Raw genomic sequence first — 27862 nt, forward strand, 5'->3', positions numbered from 1 at the left:
TGGACTTGAAAAGGGGGAGGAGGGGCTGTCCCTAACTGGCAACGTTTTGCTTCATACACGAGGGCGAGCGGCAGGTGGAAGACACACCGCCATATTCGCTCTCAAAGCAAAGAAAGTGCTCAAGCAAAACACAGATCCCCTCATGTGCTCTTCGTCAGGGATAATCACACTGAACGAAAAGTTTATGAGCCACACGAGCCCACATGTCTTTTATTCTTTTTTTTTTCTCCTTTGTGCGTATGCGTGGGCGATACATGTGGGTGTGGGTGCAGGTGTGGGTGGGGTGTGGGTGTGGGTGTGTGTCGACAAGATCGGAGCGGCGTCATGTTCCTGTGAAATGTGACAAACGAGACGAGAATGAAGCACAGCCGAGTTTGCCCACTGCAGAGGCGGGAGGCGAAAGGAGCAAATGAAAAAGAAAAACAGCGACAAAAGTGCGTAAAGGAGAGTGGGGGTGTGCAAAACAGGTGCGTGAGCCGACAAGGGTATGAAAAGTGGGAGAGAAGGAAATGAGCCGCAGGGAGCCCTGACGTCGTCAATTAAGCAAAGGAGAGCAGGCCATGAAGGGCAATGAGTGGCTTGTGGCGTAGGGGGGAGAGCCAGGGTTGGTTGTGAGGGTAGATAGTAAAAGGAAGCAGCTGCGTGTGTACAGTCGCTCTCTTAGGCATGTTACCGTTCGAGGTTCACATTTCTCTCTTTATTCTGCAACGATAAGAGGACATCGCTGAAGCAACGAGGGAGACCGGGCGGAGGGCGAGAGCGCGAGAGAAAAGACGATGCGCCGGTGTGTGTGCCTCATCAAACTCTTTACCTTTGTAGCTGATACGGAGAAAGAGCACCACTCCCCTCCCTTCCAAGAGAGGTGTCTTGTAGGGTTGCAGTGGCTTGTCTTTTCCACTCCTTCGATGCTTTCCACAGGAAGAAGCCAGAAAAAAAAACAGAAGCTCTTCCCGTCTTCTTTGTCGTTGTGCTTCCTCCAGTGGTGTTCATCTCATATCTTTACGAGTCGCATGGAGGTATACAGTGATGTGACGCTCTTAGATGCGTACTGCTTTCATTCGTTTATTTCTTTTCTTTTTCGTCGTCGTTGTCGTTGTTGCTGCTGTTATTCCTCAAATTCCTTTCTTCGTTTTTTTTTTTTTTGGGGGGGGGGGGGGGGGGTTTCGTTTCCTTCATGGGGGAGTTCAAGTCAACGCGGTATTGTGTGTATATCCATGCGCATCCACACATGCACGCATGCGTGTGTGTGTGGGGGGGGGGAGGGGGGTAACAAGAGTGTCGCTGCTTCAGTAGGGATGTTTGATCTCAACTGCTTTCCTTGACTGCTTGCCCATTTTCTTCCTTTTCTCCTCTTTCCCCTTTACCCTGATGGGGGGCGGGGGGACCCCCTCAGCGTGTTAGCAGGGCTCAGCACCCACATACACACCCTCTCTCTCTGTGTGGAAGCCAGGCAGCCCCCTATTGCTGGCAATGCTGAACCACTTCTCGTAGTGACAGGGTGGGGCGCCCACGGCGTAGAGAAGCCTGAGCGATTCATTGCTACTGATGCCGGCGGCCAGGTCCTGGATGGCGCTGCGTCGGGGATACCTGCGACACTGAACGCGCTTGTGCCAACCCTATGACAGGCATAGTGTCAAGGTGACTCGAACGTATCCCGCCCTGCCCTCGCTGCCCACTGGTGTGGGGAGCCTGCGCCACCCCGAAGGATGCACCAGGTAGCGACCAGGATAATGGGAGTGTCTGTGGGGCGACCTGTGGGGCGGGAGCGTGGCATTTGAGCCGTGGGTGGGGGGTCACATTCAGATGACAGAACCGATACTGCTCCAAGGATTGGCGACGCTAACAAAATTATCTTTGTTTCTTTCTACTTGTGGGTTAACACCTCTCTTCTTTTCTCTCTTCTTTACTTCTCAGCCCTGCTGCTGCTCTCCGTCCTCTTCCTGCTGCTGTACACTCATCCTCTGAAAAATCAATAGCGCTCGGCAACTGACGTAGGTGCGCAGCCAAATACGTTCCCAGAAAGAGAGAACCAGAGCTGGGTTATACATGTTACACTAATGATCACTTTTGGGTCGTCGCCTCTTTCTTAAGTTGTTTGATCTTCAAAGCTTGAGTGGTACTCAGGCGCTTGTTGATGTCCCCCCCCCTCCCCCCTTCCCTCTCCCTCTACCGGCAGTTGCACCAGGTATGTGGGGGTGACAATGCTGCTCCTTCTCTCCCTCCTTCTTTGTTTCTCTTCTTCGCTTCTCTGTTCTTTGTACGTGTGGTCGAGTGTTTCTGTTTCGTTCCGTGTGTGCCTCTAGCCTGCCCCTCTTCATGTATCGTTCTCTTTTTCGCCATTTTCACGGACGCCTCTCTGCCCACGGAGAAAGCTAACGTAGGAGTGAGAAAGACAGCTAGAGTATTGATACTACCATCTCCTTTTACGCCCACAAACACGTCCGTGTCACGCCTGAATGGCAAGCAAAGAATATAACAGGAGTTAAGAAAAACCCTTTCTCATTCTCTCATTCTCTTGTTAGCGTTGTGGTACGCTTAAAATTACTGCACTTATTCTTATGTGCATGCGTGCGTGTGTGTGTGTGTGTGTGTCGGCGTGCTGTAGCTGTTGTGGTGATCGCCGATGTTGATGAGGGGAGGTGGCGCTTTTTTTGGTTTGCCACTTTTGGTGCCTCTGTCTGTTTCCCTCCCTTCATCCACTTCGATTTCGTCTCGACCTCTCCTTGTTATTCGTGTCTCTTCTTTCTTTCCAGTGCCTCTGTAATCGCATGTTTCTCTTGCTGCCAAAGGTGACCGTTTAGATTGTGGCTTAGCCATCTTCCCGCTTACTTCTGAGAGTCAAATCTCTCTCACTTGTACTTTCTTTTTCCGGTTCTTCCTCTTCTCTTGTGTGTTCGATGAACCTTTGGGCGTCTCTCTATCGAACTGCAAACGCTCACAGATCCTGCACGTACGTGTGCTCCTTGTTTTCTATTTATTTTTATGGGTTTAGTTTAGGTGAGCCGTGCGTGCGTGCGTGTGGCGAGTGTTTGTGATTGGGAGAAGGGTGGTTGAAAACGACTGCTTCTATCGTTGTGACGCACAGTCTTGTCTACTGACCGTCGCGGAGAGGACTCCACCGTTTCAGGCGTGTACGAGTTGTCTTCAGGGAGAAACATACACGTATACCCACAAGCTCTCGCCCCCCCCCCTCTCTCTCTGTGCGTGTCTTCCTCACAACTCCGCGCCCTCTTTTTTTTTTTCGCTTTCTCTGTTGCCGTTGTTTTTTCTTCTTCTTTCTCCTCCCACCACCTCCACCTCCTCCTAGCTGCCTCCAAAGAGGAACGTTATTGATGTTCGTGGCGATGATAGCGCGTACGCCAATACGAAGAGAATGTGCGTACTTTTGTTTTCCTCTACTTCCTCCTCCCCCCTGTGGTGGTGGTTGGGTGTAGCAGGTGTGTGATGGTCAGCACCTCTCTTTTGCCGGTGTAATTGAATGGGTCTGTGCTGTGTGAATACTGGTAGGCTGGTGTGTGTTCACGGCATGCAAGGGGCGGACGCGCACAGATACGCTGCTACTGAGTTCTGCGCTGTGCTTTGACCATCTGGGGAGGAACAAAGAACGAGGGAAACGTCACTCTTCTCATGGCTGTGCTTTTGGTTACTCGTTTGTTTGAAATGTTTCGATGTGTTTCCTCCCTCTTTTCGTCTGCCTGTGGACGTGTTGACGATGCGACTCTGATTCTCTGGGTATGGCTGCTCCTTATCGGAGGTATCAGGGAGGGCGTCCATACATACGTGCGTGTGTAGGCGACGCCACATCGCCTCCCCCCCCCCCCTCGTAGGTCCGAGATGGAAGCACACCAATCGAGGTGCCTGTCACAAAGGGCACACAGAAACCAAAGCATCAGCGAAGGAAGAAAAAAAAGACCCGCAGCACATGACATAAAAGAGAAGCGGCCTCGCAGTGCGGGGTCTTGTGATCACTACATGGGCACTTTTTACTGTTCCACCATCTTCATGTGGTACACTGTGAAGCGATAAGCAGTGGGAGGGGGGGGGAGGGCGCAGGACGGATTTCAACGGTGTCACGCTGCTCCACACCTGCACATACCCATTCATTTGTGTATGTGCGTCTGTGCGTGCAGTCTTTGTCGTCAGTGTTTGGCTGCTACGAGCTTTTGTTTTATCAATGAAATCAGCAAGAAGAAGTGCGTATTCAATAATTAGCTATCGCATATATATGCCTCTCTTCTTCAAAGCGGATCATGATGGCTGCGGCGGATGTGCAATGCAGCCTGCGGCAGCTGCCAAAAGCCGTACCCCTTCCCTCAAAAGTTGCTTTACCCCTTACGCCTGCCATCAAGACGCTTTGTCCTACTGTGATGATCGCCTCACGTTTTCTTTCTTTCTTTTTCATGCTTCTCTTTGTTTTCTGCTTGTGCCTTGATGGAGGCAGACGTTTTGTTGTGTATGTGGGCGGGTGTGACACCCATGCCTCTGCACGTGCTCAAGCGTACACACATACTTTCACACCCAAGCGCGCTTCATTACTCTCGCGCAGCACTGCTGCTCCTTGCGTGCTTCTCCTTTTCGTCAATTCAGGAGGAGCTTCGTGAATTGACTCCTTCGCGTTCGGAACCGTGGCGTGCATCACCGCAATCCCCCAAAAAACAAGCACTCAGTTTCACCTGTCTTGATTTGAGAACCGCAGAAAGGGATAGAGATCGAAAGAGCCGAAAGAAGAAGTGCGAGCGAACCAAGAGGGACCCCTTTCCATCTGTTTTGTCCCCTTCATCCAAGGCTGGCAGCCGCGCTGTTGCTTAGTCTACAACTGTGGACACGACTGCAGCTGCAAACAAGACGGGCAGGGGGGTCGTACTCTAACGAGTGGAGCTTGTGTGAGTTGTCTCTGCTTCTCCATCTGTGGTGGAATCTCAAGCGCCTATTCACAGAGTACGTGTGTATAGAAACCCACACATATTCGCTTCCTTCTCCGCTGCCCGCTTTTTTTTTCGACTCAATTCTGTCAGCTCCGTCGCTTTGACTCCGCAGCCTCCTATCCCCCCCTCGCGGCAATCAACACTCGCAAACCGTACTTCTTCTTCTTCCTCAGCATTCAGAAAAGAGAAGGGCGTTCTCAGGAGTTGAGCGACAAAAGATGAACGAGTTGGAGTATTTTGTTGCCAGCACACACGGGAGTCGGTGTGATATCATGCGCTACATCCAGCAATTGCGAGACTTGGATGCGTGGATCGAGTACCACCTCACTCACCTTCGCGCCATCGCAACCGAGCGGGCGGCATACCGGACAGCGCAGGCCCGCGGGAAGCGCAGCGGCCATTATGGAGGACGCGGCTCTGCTCCAGTGACTCGTGGTGCGCGTGGTCGAGGAGGCCGCGGCCGCAGTCGTTACCGCGGTGTAGAACAAGACTCTGCGGCGGCAGCGGCAACCTTGCATGAACACTACGTACATGATGTGGATGCGAGTCCTCAAGGGGATGATGACACCAATAGCAGCGATACGAACACCGTCGCCGTGGCATGCACCGTGGAGCTCCAGCGACAGTTTGCTTGGCACGAGACGTGCGTGCAGCGTCACTGTCTCGAGCGAGAGGTCCTGGCGGCGGAGCTCGCGGAGCGATGCTCTGAGGTGCGGCTCTCTATGGCTTCGCGCCTGGACAACTTTGCTTCTGTAGCCGGAGTCCCCGTAACGGAGCTCTCCCGGTAGGCTTCTGGCAACGCGCGTGGTGAGCGGCAAATTCGTAGTGTAGCGCGCAGGCAAGGAAAGGAGAAGTATCACTCGTTCGCGAGTGCTCGTCGCTGCCCCCTCCCCTCCAGTGCACGCAAATTTCGCTCCGCCGGTTGGAATCGTTTCGTGTTGCCCCCCTGTTTCTGAGCAAAGATGCCCACGGTGATGGTGCTGCCTACGTGCATGTCACTGTGGCCGTCTCTCTTTCACGCGTTCTCGAGTTCCCTCGTGGCGCACGTACGGCGTGTAGGAAACCCAATGAGCAACACGATACAGCACATGCACCACCAGCAAGGCAGTCGTGGTATCGCTTGTGCACTTCCCATAGGCGTCTGGCTGTGTGTCTTTGTGCCCACCCTCTCCCTGTTCTTCTCGTGTGTCCAGGACTACCTTGCACTCAAGCAAGTACGCTAACGTTGCTGGAGAAGCCCTAGCCCCTGGTGCCAGCACTGCACGCGCCTTTGATCGTGCTCCCCATGTTGCTGAGTTTTTCTTCCCTTTTTTCCCTTTCTCATCTCATGGCGCGCGTTGGCTTGGTCCCACTCACTCATCCCCTCCTTTGTTTGTCTTGCACGTACGATGCAACGTAGACTTGATACGCCCCACACGACCACTGTCGACATAAAGGCCTTACCGGGACCCCCTCATGCGCTACCTTATTGCTAATTATCATCCCCGTTGCCACACAAGGGAGAGCAGAGGTGGCTACCTCAGGGAGCATCGCACATGGTTGTATGGGCATCTGTGTGAAGCTCCATCATTACCTTTCCCGTCAGACTTGCGGAAAGGCCTCCCCCCCCCCCCCCCCCCACACACACACACACACAACCAAGCATATCGGAGAGGGGAGCACGGCGACCAGCATGCATGGCCTACACCGGCACTGTCGCCAGCAGCGTCTCTTCACTAGCGCCTTATCTCCAGAGATCCTCAATCATCAGCTCGCGGCCCTTGCGTGCCGCCACAAGCTACAGAGCGACGTGTGAGTGCCGCGTAACGCCTTCGACACGGCACCCAAGCCGTACAATGTGTACATTCTGCCGAATGCGACTCTCTGCGACGTCACTCTCACCTCGGGTGGTGGCATGGGCGATGCGACGGCGTCTATCGGCACAGGCTGATATCGTGTGAACTCTGCGCCGACATAGAACCGGTGCTTACGCGCGGAATTTCTCGACTTTATGGTTCCGTACCTCACCCCTCCTGAGCAGGCCCTCCCACACACTCAAGTCCTGTCATTCACTCCCGCTGCCGCCGCGGATGCGCAGCTGGCTTGTGGCTCCTGCGCGGCTTTGCCACTATCTCCGCGTAAAACTCGCACGATAAACTCCAGCAAGTGCTTCAGTTCCACCACCGACGGCGGTGCCGAGTTTACCACCACCATAATGGCAGCAGCAGTGGGCAAGCGCTTCCCAGTTCTCCCCCTGACCCCGTCTGGGAGACGGTAACACCCTCTCAGCACCCGCTTGCCTTGAACGGTTCGCTGCTGGTTGGCACCTATACGGCCGCGCAGCTACTGAGGTGGCAACAGGAGCGACAACTGGAGTCACTACTGGCGTCGTCCGCGAGGGGCAAGCGCGTAGGAGCAGCGAATTTTCTTTATGGGCGACACCGAATTCCCGGGCCGGTACCGCCCGCACACGCAGACAAACTTTTTCTTCGCGGTGCCCGCAGCACTATGGATACAGCACCGTGCCGTTGAGAACAAGTACGTGTCGCGACTGTGGCTGACGCTAAGGCAGGCCGCAGAGCTGTTCGGCACACACCTGTTTCCTGAACGCGCCAACGGCAACCCGGTCCTGTACTGCAATCACTTTACTGTTGGTGTGGGGGCTACCGCCTTCTACTGCGCCGATCAGTTTGCCGGCAGCGACGCCGTGTTTCCCAGCGCGCGGCCGCTCAATATTGTGGTGAAATGTGCGAGTTTGGCTTCCACGAACCTGCGTGGATTCCCGCTGCTTGCCCGGTGCATCAGGGAGGAGATGACCAATGGCACAGGCGGGGTGACAGACCTGGCACCGATCAGGCCGCATGCAATGCCGGCCGACACGCGGCGTTGCTCCAGCACAGTCAGCGATGTGCGGCCATCCGACTGCATATGACTGTTGGAATGCGAGGGCAGAGAAGGAGTACCTGAAAAGAGTCAATCTCGCACCCACCCTCGCGCGGAGGTGTCTTCTGTGCGACTACCCCGGATCCCTCTCCTTCTTGCACCGCACGTTTCTCTCCTTCAATCTAGCCCTCCATGAAGGCGAGCAGGGCGTTGCTCAAGAACGGATGCCAGTTCGCGCGAATGTGCACTTAAGATGGTTCAACGGCGAATGCTGGTTCAATGTGTCGCAGCTGCGCGAGTCAGCTGTGAGGCAGGTGCTGATGGACAACCCACCACGGCACTTTCTTACTCGTCAGTATCTTCATGGAGTTGTCGCTGTCAACTGCTGCCGTGCTCAACCCACACGGCGATATGAAACAGGGGCAGCAGTGATTTCACTAAGGTCGCCAGCGTCTTCCCCCCTCACGCAGTGCGGCTTTAAAGCAGAATGGGTGCCCGCTTACATTCTAGCAACTAGCGAAGTGAAGGCTTCGGGAAAGCGCTCACAGCGTACCATATGCTGCGCCCCCTGCCGGCGCCACGCTCAGACGCTTTGTCCTCGGCGGCAACTTCCTCTTGTCCATGGCAGACGCTAGCCTGCACAAGGCTGCGAAGGAGTAGCTGCGGCGCTACACCCCTGTCAGCGAGGCGGGGTACCCTTTCCTGCGCGGCCTGCTGCAGGCGATGACGCTGCGCGTCTTCGAGCGGGGGCACCAGGCCCACAAGTAGCTGATCCACCGCGTGAACAAGGGCGGGTCATTTTTTGCCACCCCTGCTGACTTTACGGCAATCGTGCGGGCCTGATGTGTGAGTCTGCATTTCAGCAGTTACTCGCGATATCTGTGCTTGTGGTGGCACCCTTTGTGCGAATGGCCCACTTTGAGTTTGTTAATGCGGAGGGGGGCGCCGCCGATGCACAGAACGGATGCGTACAAGTGCGCCGCAGTGCACGAAAGCGATGACGGAAAGCCTGACGTACCGCTCCTTCAGATGAGCAACGACGCGCGCTTTCAAGTGGAATCAGGGAAAGAGGTGCAGGCGGAATCCCTGCTGCAACGTTCTGTGAGGAGGACGGACGATGCGGCAGCCTTGGGCAATACTGCAGCCTTCGACAGGTTCGACGTCGCTGCCGTAGACGATTGGGGTAACATGAACGAGGGATGGACAGGCGGCGACCCGTCCCCATCTGTGTACGTTGAATAAAAGAGCACCACATGACAGGCGCACATACCGTTGCGCTACTTCAGCTGGGTAAGATGTTGTAGGACGGTTCACTCCTCCGGCCCAGGCGAAGGAAAGGCTCTCCTCTCCCCTCGTTGTCGTGAGGGTGTATCGGGCGCGTCATCGGTTGCAGAGACCCTCACTTCCTGTGAGAGCGTCCCTTCGTTTTTTCTTTTTCGTTGTTCGTATCGAAGGCATTTCTATCGGCCTTTTTTTTCGTGTTTCAGTGCACGGCTTTTTTCTCCCACCCACGAACACCGGCACACCCGCCCCTCGTTGCACTGCACAGGCCTGCTTGCGTGTGTGTGTGCGTTCTTCCACCACCCTCGCCCCGGCTCTGTTTGCCTTCCTCCCCCCTCCGTGCAGACAAGAAGGGAGACTCTCTGCTATCCAGCGGCGTCGCTGCTGCTGCTGATTCTTTTTTTTGCCTCTCCCTCCCCCCCCCCCCCCACGCAGACCCGAAGTGGTTCGTCGTGCTGTGCGGATAACATGGCTGTGTGCGGCTACTCCTGACGTTGGCACCTGGCGCGCACCTGCCCTCCAAAAAAAAAATTCATGAAGAGGTGTGGCTACCATTAGCCAAGAGAAGCAGCGCGCCGAACATCGGGGCGGCACTGCACTTACGTGCGGTGGTGCGTGGAGAAGGGGCGTTTGTGCGCATGCAACTCGAAGTGTCCTCTCTGTGTGCCCCTCCTTCCTGACGAGCACCCATGTTGACTGCAAAGTGGCCTCCAGTGTTGCCGTTGCCCCCTGGCTTCCCTCCTGTGCACCCGCGCTACCGTCGCTCGCTCTTCCTCTTTCTGCCCAGGTAATGCATTACCCCTTTTTTTTTTCAAGCGGAACGTGTCTTCCTCTCTCCTGTCTGTCTCTCTCTCTCTCTCTCTGTATGCCTCTTGTTTCTCGCCGCGGCCCCTCCCGCAATGCGTGCCAGAGACGCACTGTTCATCTAGCGGCCTACTCACTGACTCGTGTGCGCGCTGACGCGTGCGTTTTTTTTTTTTTGTTCTCGTGTGTTGTTGTGAGCAGCCGCCTTGCTCAGTACCACGGCTGCCTTCTCCGTTGCTTTTTTTTTTCTCTCTCTTTGTTTGAATCGGTGCACTTCACTCTCACTCTCCAGCGTCGTCGACGTGGTGCGAGGCTTGTGCCATCACGAGGCGCCGTCGACCTTTTCTTTAGACCACAGAAAAGGCGGAGAGGCACCCATTCCTGAATGGGGGTACACACCCGCGCTGTGAAGCATCGAGGGACTAAACACAGGTGGAGCGACTATGTGGGGTGTCTCTCGCAACTCACATCGACACCGGCTCCCTTAATTCATAGACGCCACCGGCATCTGAATAGATCCATACATAGGCCCCTATACACACGAGTCAGCGAAGAAAAAAAAGCAAAGGAAAGCGAGTGTGTAGGAGCCCTCAACTAGCCTACTGGAGCAGCAGGCTGCACCAACCAGACTACGGCGAGGAGAACGGAAGGAGCAGGCGGCGAGTCAGACGTCTTTGCTTTTCTCATTCCCCTGCGCAGAATTAGAGGGCGGGGAGTCATGAGGCCCTCGAGAGGGCGAGATGCCACTGGCCGAAAACGGCGCCGCGCGCCTGCGAACGAGGCCGATGCCTCGAACCTTCATCCGCCGAGAAGAGAGGAGATTGCGGACGCCGACGACGTGGACCACTCCTCCGGTGACGAGGCCGATGACGAGGAGGGAGAAGACCTCTATGGGGACAACTTCATGCGAGACTACCTCGAGCCAGATGAGGAGAGTGAGGTGCCCGAGGATGAGGTCGGCGAAGACGACGACTGGATTGCAGACGACGACAGCTCCGTTTCCGAGATCTCCGAGGGGGGCCGTATCGCCGTGGATGAGCTGCTCGAGCGGCGCCGGGAGAAAGAGGCGGCGCTGGCTGAGGAGCGGCGCCAGCTGCAAGAAGGCATCTTCAGCGACGTGGACGAGGACGATGAGGACGATGATGATGATGCGTCGTGGGCCTCCGGAGGTGAGGGCGGTATGGCACGGAGCGGCGGCACCGCAGCTGGCGATCAAGGCCGCGGCCTCGATGACAGAGAGGACGCGGGCTACGGAGACCCCAACGACGACGCCTACGTGCGTGGTGACCTGGAGGCGATGAGCTTCAACTGGCGGCAGCCGCAAGGGGAGTTGGTAGAGTGGCTTGCACAGGAGCTACCTCGTCGCGTGATTAAGAACCGCATCTACAACTTCTACTTTAACTACATCGTAAACGACGTCAGCGTCTACGAAGAGAAAGTGAATGCAATGGCGCGCGAAAATGACATGAGTTTCCAGCTGAGCTACGATCATCTGAGCCGCGTGTACGATAGCGTTCTCGCGCTGTGGCTGGTGGACGCACCAGATCCGATGATCGAGCTGCTGGAGGAGGCTGCTAACTACTTCACCTTCAAGCTGTACCCGCAGTATCGCAAGGTGCACTCGCACATCTTTATTCGCATTTGTGACCTGCCCTTGTGCGATCCGATCCGAGACTTTCGCCAGGTGCACATGAATGTGCTAGTACGGGTGGAGGGAGTGGTGATCCGCCGCTCGCCGGTGTATCCGCAGATGGACGCCGTTAAGTACGACTGCGTGCGGTGCACATACATAATCGGGCCCATCTACCAGCGCGGCGAGAAGGAACAGCGCGTGAGCATGTGCCCCAGTTGTCATAGCAAAGGGCCGTTCCGCGTGAACATGCGCCTGACGGAGTACCGAAATCATCAGACCATAATTCTGCAGGAGTCTCCTGGTAAGGTACCGCCTGGGCGGTTGCCACGCAGCTTGGAGGTGGTTCTAACGAACGATCTCATTGATCGCGCGAAACCTGGCGAGGAGGTGGATGTGACGGGGATTTACCGCAACAACTTTGATCCGTTGCTCAACAGCCGCCAAGGCTTTCCCGTCTTTACGACCGTTCTGCACGCGAACAATGTCATTCGACGCACGACGGAGCTGGGTGTGTTTCTGCTGCCCGATGATGAACGGCAGCGCATTATCGAGCTCAGCAAGTCGCCCAATATCCGAAGGAAGCTTTTGCAGTCAATCGCACCGAGCATCCACGGCCGCGACGACATTAAGCTCGGGCTCCTACTCGCCATGATGGGCGCCGTGCCGAAGGACATCGGTGGCGATCAGTCGCATCGCATTCGGGGCGACATCAACGTTCTGATGGTTGGCGATCCTGGCTGCGCAAAGTCGCAGTTTCTCAAGTTCGTTGAGAAGACGGCCAACCGCACCGTCTTCACGACTGGCCGCGGTTCGACCGCTGTGGGCCTGACAGCATCGGTGCACAAGGACAGCGTCAACGGCGACTTCGTGCTCGAGGGTGGCGCCCTCGTTATAGCGGACCGCGGCTGCTGTCTCATTGACGAGTTCGACAAAATGTCCGACCAAGATCGAACGTCCATCCATGAGGCGATGGAGCAGCAGACCATCTCGGTGGCGCGTGGCGGCATTGTGACGACGCTGTCGGCGCGCTGCTGCATCATTGCGGCGGCGAATCCAATGGGCGGCCGTTACGACCCCTCTACCTCGTTTGACGCCAATGTGAATCTCACCACGCCAATCCTCTCCCGCTTCGACTTGCTGTTTGTGGTGCGGGATGAGGTGAATGTGGAGTTGGACGAGCGGCTTGCCGCGTTTATCTGCGACTCGCACATGCGCAACCATCCGCAGACGCATGAGGAGACGCGCCTGCTGGAGCGTGACCGGCACAGAGAGTTCTCGAGGTTGCGCTACGCGCTGGAGAACGCGTCAACAGAGGGCGAGCGCCAGGAGTACGAGGAGCAGCTGCGGCACCTGCGCGAGAGCGTCGCGGATACTTCCCGCTTCGAGGACGACGACCCGGACAGCGATAAGCCGCTCCCGCAAGCCTTACTGCGCAAGTACATCCTGTTGGCGAAGAGCCACTGCTTTCCCCGCATCTCCAATATCGACCCCGACACCATTGCGCGTCTGTATGTCGAGCTGCGGCAGGAGTCGAAGCATGGCGGCATCGCCATTACGGTGCGGCACATGGAATCCGTCATTCGCCTCTCTGAGGCGCACGCGCGGATGCACCTTCGGGAATTTGTGACCGAAGAGGATGTCACCGCAGCCGTCTCGCTATTTCTCCGCTGCTTCATTCAGACACAAAAGTACAGCCTGCGCAGCGCGATGGAGGCACGCTTCCGCAAGTTCCTCGAGTCCGACACGGAAAGTCTACCGCTCATTCGTCACCGCATCAAAGTGGCGGTGCAGACGGTGCGCCAGTTCGAGCGCCAGCTGTCTGGTGGGGTGGAGCCGACCCAAGTGCGTATAGACCTATCGGAACTGGACTACTACACAGCAAATATTTCCCAGGAGACGCTGAACGCCTTCTACGAGAGCGCAGAATTCAGGAAGGAGTACCGGCTGATTCGCGACCCCGTGACACACGCGCCTCTGCAGATTGAGCACTCGCTGGTGTGATGCGTGCTGTGCCCTTTCCCTCCTTCTGTCCCTTTCCCCCGTTTCCCGCTGCGTCAGAGGAAGAAAGGAAGCGAGGAGAGTGCCTCCTGGTGCGGAACTGACGAGTAGGCGTGCGCGTGTGCGTGTGCGTCTCTGTGTGCGTGTCTAATAAAATGAAGCGGATGCCTTCTCGTTGGTTGCATTGTGTGGGCGTATTTATCCTCTGCGTTCATAGCAGTGATGGGGGGGGGAGAGGATCTGCTGTCTCCCTTTTCTTTGTTGTTTTCGCTGGTGTGGCCGCCGCATGTGCCGCTTCTTCACGGTGCACGTCCCTCCCACCCCCGCCTCTCTTTTCTCGTACCTTTTTGCCTGTTGAGCCGCGTCACAGGTCTTCGCACGTGTTAGCCATGAGGAGGTGACTTCCCCTGCGCAGCTTTCCAACATTCACACACCCACACACCCATCCACACACAAACCAGCGCATAGAAAAGAAAATACAGTGACCCACGTGCAGACGGTTCCTCCATTCTGCAAGGTTAAGGAGACGGCAAATCTCGCTTGGTCTGCTGTCTGTCGGCTTCCAGACTCCACATGCCCCTTCGTGGTACTGCACCTTCATCATCACTCCGGGGCCAACCCACAAGACGTGCGTGAGCACTGCAACGTAGCTGAACACCTACTTGTGCCTCTTTATTTTCTCTTCCTTTCCCACCTCCCTCCTTCACCACCAATTCTCTCCCTCTTCATCTTTTCGTTCGCCTGTTTACGCAGGCTATGGACGCAATCGAAGTGGAGCTGTCGCCGGGTAGCGCGGTGAAATTCACTCATGCTTACGCTGAGCACCGCGTTGCAGGCGCGGACGAAGGAACGGATTGCCTTTCTCGCGATCAGTACTACTGCAACTACGGAAACCGTCCAATTACTCTTCCGAAGTCCTTCTGTGCATCGGCTACTTCCCCAAGCGCAACGGTGAGCACCGCAGCTGACGACCTGCATGAGGCTGACACATCCTCTATCCCTTCTCCACTGCTGCTAGAGATGCAGCTGGACACAATCCTGCGCGGAGACTGCAGCAGCGAGAGGGGCGGAAGCCTGGCAGGATGTTCCTGCAACAGCAGCAGCGCCGTGCAGCAGACAGCTCTGCGGAATTGTATGGCTGAACCGCGCGTGACCAAGCCCAGCTCTTCCACATTGCATTCCTCCACCGAGCTCACCGGAGAGGCGGCCTCCTCTCCGTTGCACTACTGTTCCACAAAGCCTCATCATACGGGTCCGGGTTGCACCCTCTCACTGCGACCTCCTCCGCTACTGTCATACGTAACGTGCCGCAGTCACACCAAGACAGGATCGTCTGCACCTAGACGTGTCCCTTTAGTGTCCGCTGCAGTTCCTGCGCCGCCTGTACCCTTCAGGGTTCCAGAAGACGCCAGCGAAACACGTCCCCCGATGTCGGCTTCTCCATCGTGCCTGCCCCGTGGACGACGTGCCGCCATGCAAGAAAGCATTGCCCGCTTCCTGAACGTGGAGGAGGCAATGGCCTCAGATACCAGCAGCGCTGTCTACTCAACTTCCACGAGTTGCTCGCCAATCTGCGAGCCCTTCGTGGCTACCGTCGCCTCCGCCGCGTCCCCATCGTTGCCGCGCGCTTCGGCGCGAGAAGAGAACAATAAAAAGCACCACGCGGCTGATTTGCCACTCAAGACGGCAGCGATGGGTAACCGACGTCCGCATATGGCCCTCTTCGCACCCCTTCCGGTGAATCAAACCCGCACCGCCACTTCCAGAGCTCACGCCTCGAAGGCGACAGTCTCCACTACCTCTCCCATTAGCTGCGTAGGTAGCGTAGGGAATGCTCAGAGGGATGGGTGCACCACTCTCGTAGCTACGTCTGACGTCATTGCGAAGGCTGAACTGACACAATTACCATCGTCATCAGGGGAGTCGGCGAGAAAGTCAGCCAATTTCTCGCTACTGCCTTACACGGATTCAGCAACGCTGGCGTCTTTTGATGCCGCCGCTGGAATGTCTGCTGAGGGCCCCCTCGGTGCGGTGGAGGTGCGCGTCTATGACAAGGCTACAGTTACAGTGACTTGCGTTGCGTGCCAGCTATCAATCAATGTCTTTGCCCTCCTCCTTGCTGGCACTGAGTTGCCCGATGTCTGCTATTGCCCTTTGTGTGGGAGTCGGTGCAAGTGGACAGCGTGCACTGATGCCGTGTAGAGTCGCTCATGTTTCCAGTGAGGTCGGACATCCCCGCGTCGATCACGGTGTCTTGCACCGACAGCCTTGTACAGTACATCTTTCCTTTTCCCCAGCGTATACGTTCTTCTCTATCTGTTATGTGTGAACTCTCAGCACTTTCGCTCTGGCGTTACTGTTTCTTCTTCAGCTCCTTTGCGGCGCCCTCAATCTCACGAGCAGGCTGCTCCTTGTCTCCATGCCGTTAGGGAGGGGTGGGGAGGCGGAGAGAGAGAGAGGCGGTCATCGGTATGCCAGAACTCTTTTCCCTTTCTCTCTCTCTCTACATACTCATCACTGCATCACCACTCGCCTTTCCATCTCATGCGCTGTGTCTTGTTTTCTACTGTTTTGTGTGCTGGCCTGCAAGTGGCGGGCGCAGCAGAGCACGCGTTGCACTTTTCTCTAGACGCTGTTAGACACCAACGTTCCACCCCCTACGGACACAAACGCACCCTCAACGAAGGTCAAGTCGTGCAACGCGGAGTCCACGAAGGGGTGCCAACAACAATGACGAGCGAATCGAGGACGCAGAGTGTTCTTAGTCCGAGGTATTGCGCCCTCTTCTCCTGTCAGGCCGTTGTATCTCTCTGTGTGTGTGTGAGCGTGTGTGTACCTCCCTGCAACACCCGGTGCTTGGCTGTCCAATTTGCCATCAAACCGCCCATCCGTCTTCGTTTTATTTCCCCTTTCGCTACGTCTTTGTCTCGCGTGATGTTACGAACTTTTGCATCTCCTCCATGCTCATGCCTGTGTACCTCTCTATCCAACCCACGCTACGCATGCCCTGCCCTGCCCTCCCCTCCCCCCTTTCCTCTCCCATCATCTCTGCTGTCGAATGCGGCGCCTACCCAATTCCTAGCCATACATCCATACCCCTACGCATGCACATGCACACGGGCCTCAGGAACAAGAAATAGATCACAAACGTACACACATAGAGACCCGCCCTAGTGTTTCATTTAAGCCCACGCATTCTCCGACAGAGAGAGAGCAGAAATGATTTCGAATGCGGTCTCTGGACGGCTGTACAGCCTCGTTAAGGGGCTCGCGAAGGTGTACCTTGATATTCAGACGGTAGGCGTAGCTCGGGAGATGCTGCTGGCTGACTCAATCTCGGGCGCCGCAGAGGTCTTCATCGGTGCTGCCTCCACCGGTGGCAAGGCACTTTGGATGGACCTCCTCATTCTGCTTGGCGCGCTTATCATCATCGTCGTTATGACGAGCTGCCTCGTGCGCTTCTCCTGGCGACTGTGCATCAGCATTCTGATGAAAACCTACACCACTGAGAAGATCCGCGCCAACAGAAAGGATTCCCAAATCCAGATAGAGCGGGAACAGGCAGAGCGCAAGCTGCGGGGGTACAACGGCGAGGAAGAGGCCTTCGTGCTGACCGAGCAGGATCCGCAGGTAATATCGACGCTGCTGCCGAAGATGCGCAAGGGGCAGGAGCGTGGAACAGCCAATAGCGGTGGAAAGAGCAAGCAAGAAGCCGCAGGCAAATTGAAGGAGTCGGCTATCGCAGCACCACCACAGCATCAGCAGCAAGAGGCGGGGTTCACCGCCACGTCTCGCCGCACACCGCAGGACGCGCGCGCTGCACCAAAGTCCATCCTCCGCGGCTTTCCGGAGGTGGACTTCATGCTCACCTCTCCCGGGCAGAGGTACCTACTGATTGGGTGTCGCAGCAAGCGCAAGACGTCCCTGTACCCGCAGAGCGATGCCACCGCGTTCATGGAGCGTGGTAAGGAGCTGCAGGAAAAGTACTTCACCGATGTGAACGCGGTGGTCACCACAGCGGTCGGACTAGAGCAGAAGGCGGAAATTTACGCCGCACAGTTCTCCGTCGACGACACGCGCCTCGTCGCGGGTGAACGCTTCACAGACAAGTTTGTCTGCTTCTCGGTGTCGGGTCGAACCAGCGTGAGCCTGACGCATCTGTGGTCGATGAAGCTGCCAGACCACCGCCTCGTTTCCTCAGTGCCACAGTGGAGCGTACTCGGGCAGGACAGCATTTTGAGCATTATGGATCGGTCAACAGAGGTGGAGGTTATTACTCGGAGTGCGGAGAAGACGTCGACAGTCCACAAGGACAAGTTCAAAGTGGGCAGCGCACTCGCCTGGGCAGTGTGCGACGATCGCGTTGCGCTCGGCGGCTCCTTTCTGCGTGAGCCGCGGCTCTCGCGTGTGGTGCAGCGTGCTGGCGGTGGCGGCATTACCCTCGAGTCGGTCGCGGTGTTCCCCAACGCGGAAAAGCTGCGTGTGTTGGCGCTGGCCTTCGTGACCCCAGGCACCCCCGAATTCAACACCCGCAGCTACATGATTGTATTTCTGGAGAACGGCATCGGTACCATCTACGATGTGCAAACCTTGTCAACGCAGAACACGCCGCAGACGGTGTGCTCGTTTTCTGACACGGACTACGCCGGTCACCTAAGGGATGCGCCGCTGTGCATTCTTACGGCTCTGCGCGGGCAGGCGTACCACGAGGTGCTGCGCATCGCACTACTCCGAGGCCCAAGCGTGACGGTCTACGAGCAGGCTGGCAAGGCGGACAGCGGCAACTTTCAGATGGTGCGCGTCGCGGACATGTACGACGTGCAGGAGGGTGACCCTGTGAAGCACGCCGTGTTTCTGCAAAACGGCCTCGGCCTGGCCACTAGTGGGTATGCAGACGGACGCCATGTTCGCCTGTTTGCGCTACCGTCTCCCATGGAGACATCCTAATCGTTGAGCGCACCGAAGGGAAAGCGTGGGGATGGCTGCTTCCTTCCCGCTGCGCCGATTACGCGCTTGATGCACTCCCGCCCCCTCCCCTCCTTAGCTATGTGCGTGCGTGCGTGTGCACTGCCGCGGCTGCATACGGTTTCCCCTTCTCGTTTTGACACCCCCCTCCGCTCTATGGTGGCACGAACTCTTGTCATCGCCTAAAGCTCGAACGTAGCACACGGATGCCTTCGCGTGCTTGCGATGACATTACTGTGTCGGCCCATGTGTTGGTTGTTGTCGTTGCTGTTGTCGCTGACCGATGCTGTGTGGAGTGCTTGTTGTTGATGGCTGCCGTCTCTGTTGCCTCAACCCCCCCTCTGTCGCCGCACTCACACAGCACCATACCCACCGTGGCCGCAAATACGTAAAAAAATGATTCAGGTGCACTTTTGCCACCCTCTTTGATTGCATCCCCAAGCCCCGATGCACAACCGCTTTTACTTCTCTCTCCACATGGCCCACTCCCCACCTCCGTCACCCGCCGATGAATTCGATCCCTCTCCCAGTGCGGATGTGTGGGTGCACGCGATCAAGTGAGCGAGCACACCCACGCGCACAAAGAGCGCGCGCCTATGCTAGCAGAGGGCGAATCGTCCTGCGTCTGCGAAGAGGACTGCGGGTTCTGTTGTGCCATGTGTGTGCCGATGAGCGCATACCACTCACTCAACCTTCAACACGCATGGGCTCCTTGGTTCTGCGCAGCTCATTTGGCGAGCCACGCTTGCCTCCGCCCGAGGGACAGGAGGTAGACCCTGTGCGCACCTCCTGTCCCTCGGGCACTCGAGTGATGCACATCACCACTGCCTCATTCTGCGTCCGTCTCATTCCGTTTTGTGTTTCTTTTCTTGTCACCACCGTCCCTCTCCCTCTTTGTCTCGCCGAGGTCGCGCGCCTTGCCAACCCCCCCCCCCACACACACTCACACGCTCACAGAAGAAAGGAGGACACTATCCTCTCATCTTGACGTCTCTTTCTCAGAGAACTTCAGTGCGTAGAGGCGTGTGTGTGTGTGGGTGTGGACGCACGCTGCACCACCATACACCCAGTCCATTCATCGAGACAGCCGCGATTGCGTCGCACCACCTCCCCTTTCCTCTCTCTCCTCGACATGAGCGCAAAGACGACACCGACACGCGCACAAGTCCACTCACGCATCGCAGTGCAGCATAAGGTAAGGAAGGTGTCTATACTCTATTGAGGGTTTTTTTTGGCTCTCATCTTGTGTTGTTGTTGTTGTTCTTAGAGGAGAATCAAAATTCTGCTGCAAGCTCAGGCGTGTGCAATCATTATTGCTGCTGCCGCCGTTTGTCTCTCTCTCCCCACTGCCTGGAACTGAGGACGTCGTCCTTTGAGTCTCTCTCTCTCGTACTAAGCAAACCCACGTGCGTACATCTTCGTCTACTCCCACACCTTTTTTCTGCCGCACACGCACAAGCCTACGCACGCGGTGCTCTCGATGAAGACGAAATTGAGTGTTGCGCCGCGGAAGGCGCGGAAGAAAATCTCCTTCAATGCTAACCGCAACAAGGTGCGTTTCATTCGCGTTCCTCCACGCTCGCAGAACCGCAAGTTCTGGTTCACTGAAACGCAGCGCATTGTCAAGAAGGGACTTAACTTTGAGGTGGAGCCGGAGATCATGATTGAGGTAAACATTGAGTGTAGGATGCAGATCACAGCGTTGGCACGTAAACCGCTATCTCAGTTAGGCAAGGGGCCAGCAGCCAACGGTATTGATGGCGCCGCCGCCTCCTCGTCCCTCGCATCGTTGGCAAAGCGTAGCTACATTGAGTTGGAAGAGACCGACCCACTCTTTCTGCCTGATGCACGGAAGCGTAATCGATGGCAGTGCGTTGGCTCAGTCAGTTCGGGGGAGATGACGAAGGTCAGGATTGTGATGCCGCCTGGCAGCTACCGCATGCGGTGCACGGGTGGGGATGTGGTGCAGGTCTTCGCACAGTCCTGGGATATTGAGCGAGAATTGATTTAGGGTGCGCGCTGGTGGTGGTGGTGGTGGTGTTAGTGGTGGCGTTGACTGTCGAGATTGTCGTGGTAGTTGGTGAGTATGAGCAAGTGAGAAGGCTGGATTAAACAGCTGTTGGCGAGGCGTAACATACGTTTTATGTGTCGGTGTGTGTAGTCGTCATCCCCTCCAAACAACAACAACAAAAAAGAGAGAAGACGACGCCGCAAGCGATGCAGTCGGCGCCGTCGGTTCGCTGTGAGGGGAGGGGAGGGGGAGCGAAAGAGAAGAGAGGAGAGTCTGTTCGTAATCAAAGCCGAGGCAAAATTCTTCTCACTTACTCACACAAGCAAACAACGGTTCAGCCACACATATACACACACACACACACACAGGCATGTATGCACAAGGAGAGAGGTGCATGCAAGTCAAGAGCACTAACGGTTAGCGGGGCGGGACTTACTACAAGCAGCGCTAGTTTTGGGGGGGTTCCATGCTCTACAATGCCATGCACCATGGCGAAATAAAGAGACGGTTTGTGTTGGTTCTGACATGCCCGCAGAGCCGCATCGATGGTAGACTTACTATTAAGAGACTCTGGGGTGGCGCATGACTACTCAAGCCTGCGTGTCTCGGTTCGCGGGACGATGTAGAGTAACGCCTTGCCACATTTGAGAGAGGCGCCGTATTTCCCCCTTCTTTAATGAGGTCAGGCATCTACGTGTCTCACTCTCTTGTCTCCTCTCCTCTTTCCCTTTTCTTGCGTGCGCCGCTACTTCGTGCCTTGGCGCCGCTAAATTGCTTTTCCTTTGTGCTGTTGCTGTTGTTCTCGCCTCTTCGCTCCTACCCCCCCCCCCCGCCTCTCTACACAGATCTACTCTCCAGCGTCCTTGCCGCTGTCTTGTCTTTGCTTTGAAGAGCTCCGCTGTGGTGCCCTCATACCGGGTTGTCGTCTCATACACGCGCAGAAACCCCCTCGTCCCCTTCCTGTGTCTTTCTCCACAATTTTATACACACCTCCACTGCGCTGCACCCTCACGACCGCCTCTCAGTTCGCCCACTGCATTTCCCTCCTACGTCTGTTCTTTGCATTAGCCTCTTCTTGGAGTCTCTGCGCACACGTCATACCCTCTCATATTCCCTTTGGCCGTGCGCTCACCCCTCCCCCTCATAGAGCAGCTGTTCCCCCCCCCCCTTCCCTTCATCACCTTTCTACGCATACACATACACACACACACACACGCACAGAGAGACAAGCTTCAGTGCACACTGATCACCCTATTTCACACGGAAACACGCGCTGCCCAGGTTGCTCTTCCTCCGCTTTTTTCTGTAGCTTGTGAGCAGCATCCACAACACGAAGACAACCTCCATTGTGTCACCGCCTTGGTTCACGTGTGACGCTTCTTTCTACTTTATTTCTTCCTCTCTTTTCTCTCATTGAAACCATGTCCGATTCGGCGCCACTGATCATCAAGCGCAATGGCGAGGCGCAAACGTACGATGCTTCTAAGATTCGCCGCCGCTTTGAACGGGTGATGGAGGGACTCGACAGCGACCACCTTGATGTGGACATGCTGACGGAGAACGTGACTCGCGGCTTGACGGACCAAATTCGCTACGACAAACTGGACGAGCTCGTGGCGCAAACGGCGGCGTACTCGGTCACGAAGCACCCCGACTATGGTCGCATGGGCGGTCGCCTGTGCACAACATCCCTGCACAAGCAGACGAGTGAGTCGCTGCTGGAGACGTTCCGCCTTCTGCACGACCATGTCACGGTGCAGACACACCGTCCCGCTCCCCTCGTCGCCGACGATGTGTGGGAGGTGATGCAGCAGCACCACAAGGAGCTGCAAAGCATGATCGACTACTCCCGCGATTTGAACTTCGAGTTCTTTGGGTACAAGACACTGGAGCGCTCGTACCTGCTACGCATCGAGACGGGAAGGGGTGAGATGCGGATTGTGGAGCGGCCTCAGCAGATGTTTATGCGTGTCGCCCTTGGCATCCACGGCAGAGATCTCAACAACGTGCGTGAGACGTACAATCTGATGTCGATGGGCTTTTTCACCCACGCTACTCCAACCCTCTTCAACGCTGGCACCCCGAAGCCGCAAATGAGCTCGTGCTTCCTGGTGGCGTCGAAGGACGACAGCATCGACGGCATCTACGATACGCTGAAGGAGTGCGCCGTGATCAGCAAGGCGGCCGGCGGTATTGGTCTGCATGTGCACAACATCCGCGCCGCCGGCAGCTACATTGCTGGAACCAACGGCACGTCGAACGGACTCGTACCAATGCTGCGCGTCTTCAACAACACTGCCCGCTACGTAGACCAGGGCGGCGGTAAGCGCAAGGGCGCCTTCGCCGTCTATCTCGAGCCCTGGCATGCCGATGTCTTTGGTTTCCTGTTGCTGAAGCGCAACACAGGAAAGGATGACCAGCGCGCCCGTGACCTCTTCTACGCGTTGTGGATCCCGGACTTGTTCATGAAGCGTGTCAAAAGTGAGGGGCGGTGGACGCTGATGGACCCTAACACGTGCCCGGGCCTCAGCGACTGCCATGGCGAGGCGTTCGAGCGGCTCTACGAGCGCTACGAGGCGGAAGGCCGCGGTGTCAAGACGATCCAGGCGCAGGAGGTGTGGTTTGCCATCCTGGAGTCTCAGATCGAGACGGGCGGGCCGTTCATCCTGTACAAGGATGCATGCAACAGCAAGTCAAACCAGAAGAACCTTGGGACGATCAAGTGCTCGAACCTGTGCACTGAAATTGTCGAGTACACGTCGCCGGAGGAGACGGCCGTATGCAACCTCGCCTCCATCGCGCTGCCGCGCTTCGTCGACGTTGAAAAGCGCGAGTTCAACCACCAGCTTCTCTACGCCGTGACGAAGCAGATCACGCGCAACCTAAACCGTGTTATTGACCGCAACTACTACCCAGTCGAGACAGCGCGCCGCAGCAACATGCGCAACCGTCCCATCGGTCTTGGTGTACAGGGCCTCGCTGACACCTTTATCCTCATGCGACTGCCGTTCGTCTCGGCGGAGGCGCAGCGGGTGAACGCGGAGATCTTCGAGACCATCTACTTCGCCGCGGTCGAGTCGTCGATGGAGCTCGCAAAGGAGGAGGGACCGTACGAGACCTTCAAGGGCAGCCCGGCAAGCGAGGGCATTCTGCAGTTCGATATGTGGAAGAACGCGCGGCCGAACAGCGGTCGCTGGGACTGGGCCAGCCTCAAAGAGAAGGTCATGCAGGTAGGCATACGCAACTCACTGCTGGTGTCCCCCATGCCAACCGCGTCCACCTCGCAGATTCTCGGCAACAACGAGTGTTTCGAACCCTTCACCTCGAATATATACGTCCGCCGTGTGCTGAGCGGCGAGTTCCCTGTGGTGAACAAGTACCTCGTCATGGACCTCATCGCGCGTGGCCTGTGGAATGAGCAAATGCGCAACGAAATCATCTCTTACAATGGTTCGATCCTCAACATTGACGGCATCCCAGATGACCTAAAGGAGCTTTACCGGACCGTGTGGGAGATCCCGCAGCGCAAGTTGATCGACATGGCACGCGACCGCGGCCAATACATCGACCAGTCCCAATCACTGAACCTCTTTCTTCAGAGCCCCACCTCTGGCCAGATCACGTCCATGCTCTTCTACGGCTGGGAGGCTGGACTGAAGACTGGTGTCTACTATCTACGCACTAAAGCCGCGGCGGACGCGATCAAGTTCACTGTGGACGCGAAGCGTTTGAAGGAGATCCAGGAGAGGGAGAGCTCGCAGCAGACAATGTCCTCGCACCGCGTTTCGCAACCCGAGGAGTGCCTGAACTGCGGATCCTAAGTAGCTAATGCGGCGGCACCCGGTGGTTCTCCAGCCGCGAAGATCCGAAGGGCGACTTCGGCCCACGTGACTGCCCCACTCTTGCGTACAGTACGATCTCATGTACTTGCCTCCCTTCATTCTCGAGGCGCTCTACCATAGATAACCGTTGGTTTGTTTTCTGATGTGCTTTCGAGTTTCGTATTGTACCACAACTCCCCTCATCGACAGTGTCGGTGCCTGGGTACCGCTACGCGCGTGTGTGTGTACCTCCTCGCTTCTCGTCTGGCATCTCTCCTCTTTTCTCCTTTGTTCATCGCGTTGCGTGCGTTTTGAGAGAGGCCATCAAGCAGCCGCACCGTATATATGTGACAACCCCCCCTTGCCTAATCCCCCCGCCAAACAAGCAAAGCGAAAAAACAGCGGCGAAGAAAATAAAAAGGGAGGGGTCGAATTAGCGAGCACGTGTGTGCCTTCACATCTGTGCTGCTCTCATCTTACTTCCCCCGGTCCCTCCATTTACCCCTCGGTGCTGAAGGGTTTGTTAAGCTTTTCTGAGATTATTGTTATTTATTGCTCCTTGCGAGAGCTTTCGTCTCTTTTTTCGGCGCTATCGCGCACCGCACACACACATTCGTCTGCGCCCATATGTGTCTGTGTACGTGTGTAGAGTTGTGCCGGTATCAGTGACACTTGAGGAGAGGCATGCCACTCGAAAGGCACCGCCTATTGCTACAGCTCCCCCCTCCCCCTTCCCCTTCGCCTCGCTCTCTCGCGCTCTCTCTCTCTCTTTGCGAGTGAGATAAGGGGAGAATGTGTGTGTGTGTGGGGGGGGGGGGTGTAGGTGTGGGCGCGTGCAGCATCGTTGATGGACTTTATGTTTTTTTTTTCCTCTTTCGAACCCAAAGCGTGAGGGGGCGCACTTAAAAGAGACGAGTGTAGGAATCTGATAGAGAAGCAGAGAGCTGCCAAGCGGACGCAAGTGAAACAATAAAAGTGTTGAAGAGATGCAAGTGATATAGTCTCACCCATTCACTTTTATGGGTGAGGCTGTATCACTTGACATGCCTGGCGTGGCGAGGAAGCGGGTGAAGCTACTGTATCTTATGGTTTGAGGAGAGATGCTGGTGTCGCCGCCTCGCAGTCTGAATCATCGAGAATTCCCCGTCTCTCCTACCTTCCTCCCCTGCCGGTATTGACCAGCGACTGTAGATGGATTGTCGTGCACTGGTGTGCACATAGGAGGTCAATTGTGAAAGTCTCTTAACGGTAGCCCTACGGTAGCAAGACACAGCTGCCGCGACTCGAATGGTAGCAGCTGCAGGATATGGCTCAGACGAGTACAGTAGGGTCGTCAGGTCATGGTGATGCGGAGGCTGCCCTCCCCCTATTGCGTGTGTGTGTGTTCCTTGTTTGCACTTCCATCCTCCTTTTCCTCTTGGGGCTTCTTCCTCTTTTATTTTTCTTCTGTATGTACTTATTATCCTTTCGGAACATTTTCGACACGTCGCGATGTCGAACGTTGTCCCCTTACGCATATACACGCGTATTCTGAGGGAGTTGGCCGAGCTGAGCTCACCTCGAGACGGCTCACGGTGGCGCCGCTGGCTCCCTTTCCGCCTTCAACTCACCACCTGCACGCAGACAACCGCGGCCCCCCACTGCCTCCGCCCTCTTTTACTCTGTCGGTGGTTCTGCCGAGGAGATCTTCATTCATCGAAGTTGCAGCAAGTGCTACTCTTTGTCCCCTCCCCCTCCCCCCTCCGCTGGATCGCGTTGTTTTCATTCTCTGTGGTGTGAGTGTGTTTTTCTCTTTTTCTGCTGCCGTGCTCTGCCTTGTAGTCCTCCATCACGCGGCGGCCATGAGCTGTCAGCCGCGCTCCAAGGCCGCAGAGGCCGCCAATGCCGCGTCTCAAGCGAAGACCGCTGCCCAGCTGCGGATGGAGGTTAAGCTGCTGGAGAACGCCATCGACGATCGCAAGCTCCTCTTCCTGGATCTGTGCGAGAAGTGCGGTGCGTCGGTGGCCGCGGGAAGCTCAGCTGATTGGGTAACGCCACCTGAAGATCCTGAAGCAGAGGAACGTCGACTCACAAACCGAAACGCATTCCTGCGCGATGAACTTCAGGCTTTAGACGCCCTGGAGCGGCAGTACACCAGTGATCCGCGGGTACGCGACAAGCGCAACGAGGTACGACTGGTGCAGATGCAGATTGCACAGGTAGAGCAAGAGGTGAGTACGCTGCAGGAGGTGAAGAGGCGGCGCGACAAGGGGCTGCGCGCGATTGGGCGCACTGAGGAACAAGCTCGACGAATGCGCGGACAGCAGCACGAGATGAATTCGGAGATGCGGGAGGAGGTACGGAAGCTGACGGAGTCGCTTCGGGAACTAGAAAAGATGGACATGGAGATGCATGCGCGGTGCGCGAGGCTTCAAGATCAGGTGAAGCTCTCCGTTACAGACGCCGATGTCGAGAGACTACAACAAGAGATGCAGCGGCAGAACATAGAGATTGGAAAACTTACCGCCAGGGAGGACATGTGGCGGAAGCAACGTGCATCGGTGCGTGAGGAGGACCACCGCATAGTTGCGAAGTACCACCAGGAATGCGCGAGGCTAGCCGAAGAGGCAGAGCGCCTCCAGGCGCTTCTGTCTCAGAAGGATTTGGAGCTGAAGCGGAGTTATGACCTGGTAAGACGCTTTGGTGGCGTGCCCGGTGCTAGGATGAGTGGCGTCAGCGGCGGAGGTGATGATGAGGAGTTGGGGGACTCGCTGCCCGTCTCTTAGGCCTGTCAAATGTCCGAAGTCGAACACAGGCTTCCACCATCGAGGCGGGCTGTCCTGTAATACCGCGCATTGCGTCTTCTCTACCGTCTTCGCTTTATGTATGTGTAGGTTTTCCTCTCTCCTTTTGTCCTTCGTTTTTTTTCTCTCTTGCCCACAAACGTACCGCGAGTGTTGTTGACGATCGTCGCATGCGCATATTTACGTCTCTGGAAGCCGCTCCTGTGTCGTAGTCCGCGATCGCCGCTTGGACCTCGTCTTGCTTAGCCAGAATCTCTAAGGAGCTGCAGAAAACGAATCGAAGAGGACATGACAGGGCGCCGCCTGTAGTCAGCACCGTTCTCACTTTGCCTTACAGTGAAGAGAGAGAGAAAAAAAAAAACAAAAAGCAGACTCGAATCCAAACAAGGATTACCCACACGCTCGTTCTGCCTGCATGCATCTGCGTTCATGATGCTGTGATGGGCAGACCCTGGAGGATCACGCCTTGGCACTTGAGTGGCAATCGAAGGTCCACCTTCTCGCGTCTACACTATGCTAGTAAACATTTCTTCTGCGGTTTGTTCGGGTGCGATCGGTGGCAAACACTGACGCCTATGACTGTACTCGACTCCTCTGGCCTCTCCTCTCCATTTCTTCATCTTTCTGTTCGCATTGCTCCTACACTTTCCTCTCAATCATATTACTTCTACTACTAATCATAAAACCGGCTGCATCGGATGACGGCGGCTTTTCGACGCGCAATGCGGGTTCACCATGGGGCGTTTGTCATCCCTACGCCGTCTTTCCTTCGTCACATC

General features: G+C 56.3%; 7 protein-coding genes and 1 pseudogene across 8 annotated transcripts; all 8 read left to right on the forward strand.

The window, feature by feature from the left end:
- Window positions 1-5143: 5143 nt before the first annotated feature.
- Window positions 5144-5713, forward strand: LBRM_28_0900 (conserved hypothetical protein; the record flags this gene model as incomplete). Its single annotated transcript, XM_001566072.1, has 1 exon — window positions 5144-5713. The coding sequence occupies one exon, from the start codon at window positions 5144-5146 to the stop codon at window positions 5711-5713; it is 570 nt and encodes a 189-aa protein (XP_001566122.1).
- Window positions 5714-7046: 1333 nt separating this feature from the next.
- LBRM_28_0910 lies at window positions 7047-9091 on the forward strand (annotated as a pseudogene). The gene is given in 2 exon segments: window positions 7047-7433; window positions 7439-9091. Coding segments are annotated over 2 exon segments (2040 nt in total).
- A 1499-nt stretch (window positions 9092-10590) lies between these two features.
- LBRM_28_0920 (putative minichromosome maintenance (MCM) complex subunit) lies at window positions 10591-13506 on the forward strand (the record flags this gene model as incomplete). Its single annotated transcript, XM_001566073.1, has 1 exon — window positions 10591-13506. One exon carries the CDS (start codon window positions 10591-10593, stop codon window positions 13504-13506), a length of 2916 nt encoding a protein of 971 aa, XP_001566123.1.
- Window positions 13507-14259: 753 nt separating this feature from the next.
- LBRM_28_0930 (hypothetical protein) lies at window positions 14260-15705 on the forward strand (the record flags this gene model as incomplete). The annotated part of the gene is made up of 1 exon (XM_001566074.1): window positions 14260-15705. The coding sequence occupies one exon, from the start codon at window positions 14260-14262 to the stop codon at window positions 15703-15705; it is 1446 nt and encodes a 481-aa protein (XP_001566124.1).
- Window positions 15706-16722: 1017 nt separating this feature from the next.
- LBRM_28_0940 (conserved hypothetical protein) lies at window positions 16723-18450 on the forward strand (the record flags this gene model as incomplete). The annotated part of the gene is made up of 1 exon (XM_001566075.1): window positions 16723-18450. One exon carries the CDS (start codon window positions 16723-16725, stop codon window positions 18448-18450), a length of 1728 nt encoding a protein of 575 aa, XP_001566125.1.
- Window positions 18451-19948: 1498 nt separating this feature from the next.
- On the forward strand, window positions 19949-20479 carry LBRM_28_0950 (conserved hypothetical protein; the record flags this gene model as incomplete). Its single annotated transcript, XM_001566076.1, has 1 exon — window positions 19949-20479. The coding sequence occupies one exon, from the start codon at window positions 19949-19951 to the stop codon at window positions 20477-20479; it is 531 nt and encodes a 176-aa protein (XP_001566126.1).
- A 1421-nt stretch (window positions 20480-21900) lies between these two features.
- Window positions 21901-24300, forward strand: LBRM_28_0960 (putative ribonucleoside-diphosphate reductase large chain; the record flags this gene model as incomplete). The annotated part of the gene is made up of 1 exon (XM_001566077.1): window positions 21901-24300. The coding sequence occupies one exon, from the start codon at window positions 21901-21903 to the stop codon at window positions 24298-24300; it is 2400 nt and encodes a 799-aa protein (XP_001566127.1).
- A 1841-nt stretch (window positions 24301-26141) lies between these two features.
- LBRM_28_0970 (conserved hypothetical protein) lies at window positions 26142-27065 on the forward strand (the record flags this gene model as incomplete). The annotated part of the gene is made up of 1 exon (XM_001566078.2): window positions 26142-27065. One exon carries the CDS (start codon window positions 26142-26144, stop codon window positions 27063-27065), a length of 924 nt encoding a protein of 307 aa, XP_001566128.2.
- Window positions 27066-27862: the final 797 nt, after the last annotated feature.

Source organism: Leishmania braziliensis, chromosome 28 (genome assembly GCF_000002845.2).
Source record: "Leishmania braziliensis MHOM/BR/75/M2904 complete genome, chromosome 28".
Taxonomy (NCBI): domain Eukaryota; phylum Euglenozoa; class Kinetoplastea; order Trypanosomatida; family Trypanosomatidae; genus Leishmania; species Leishmania braziliensis.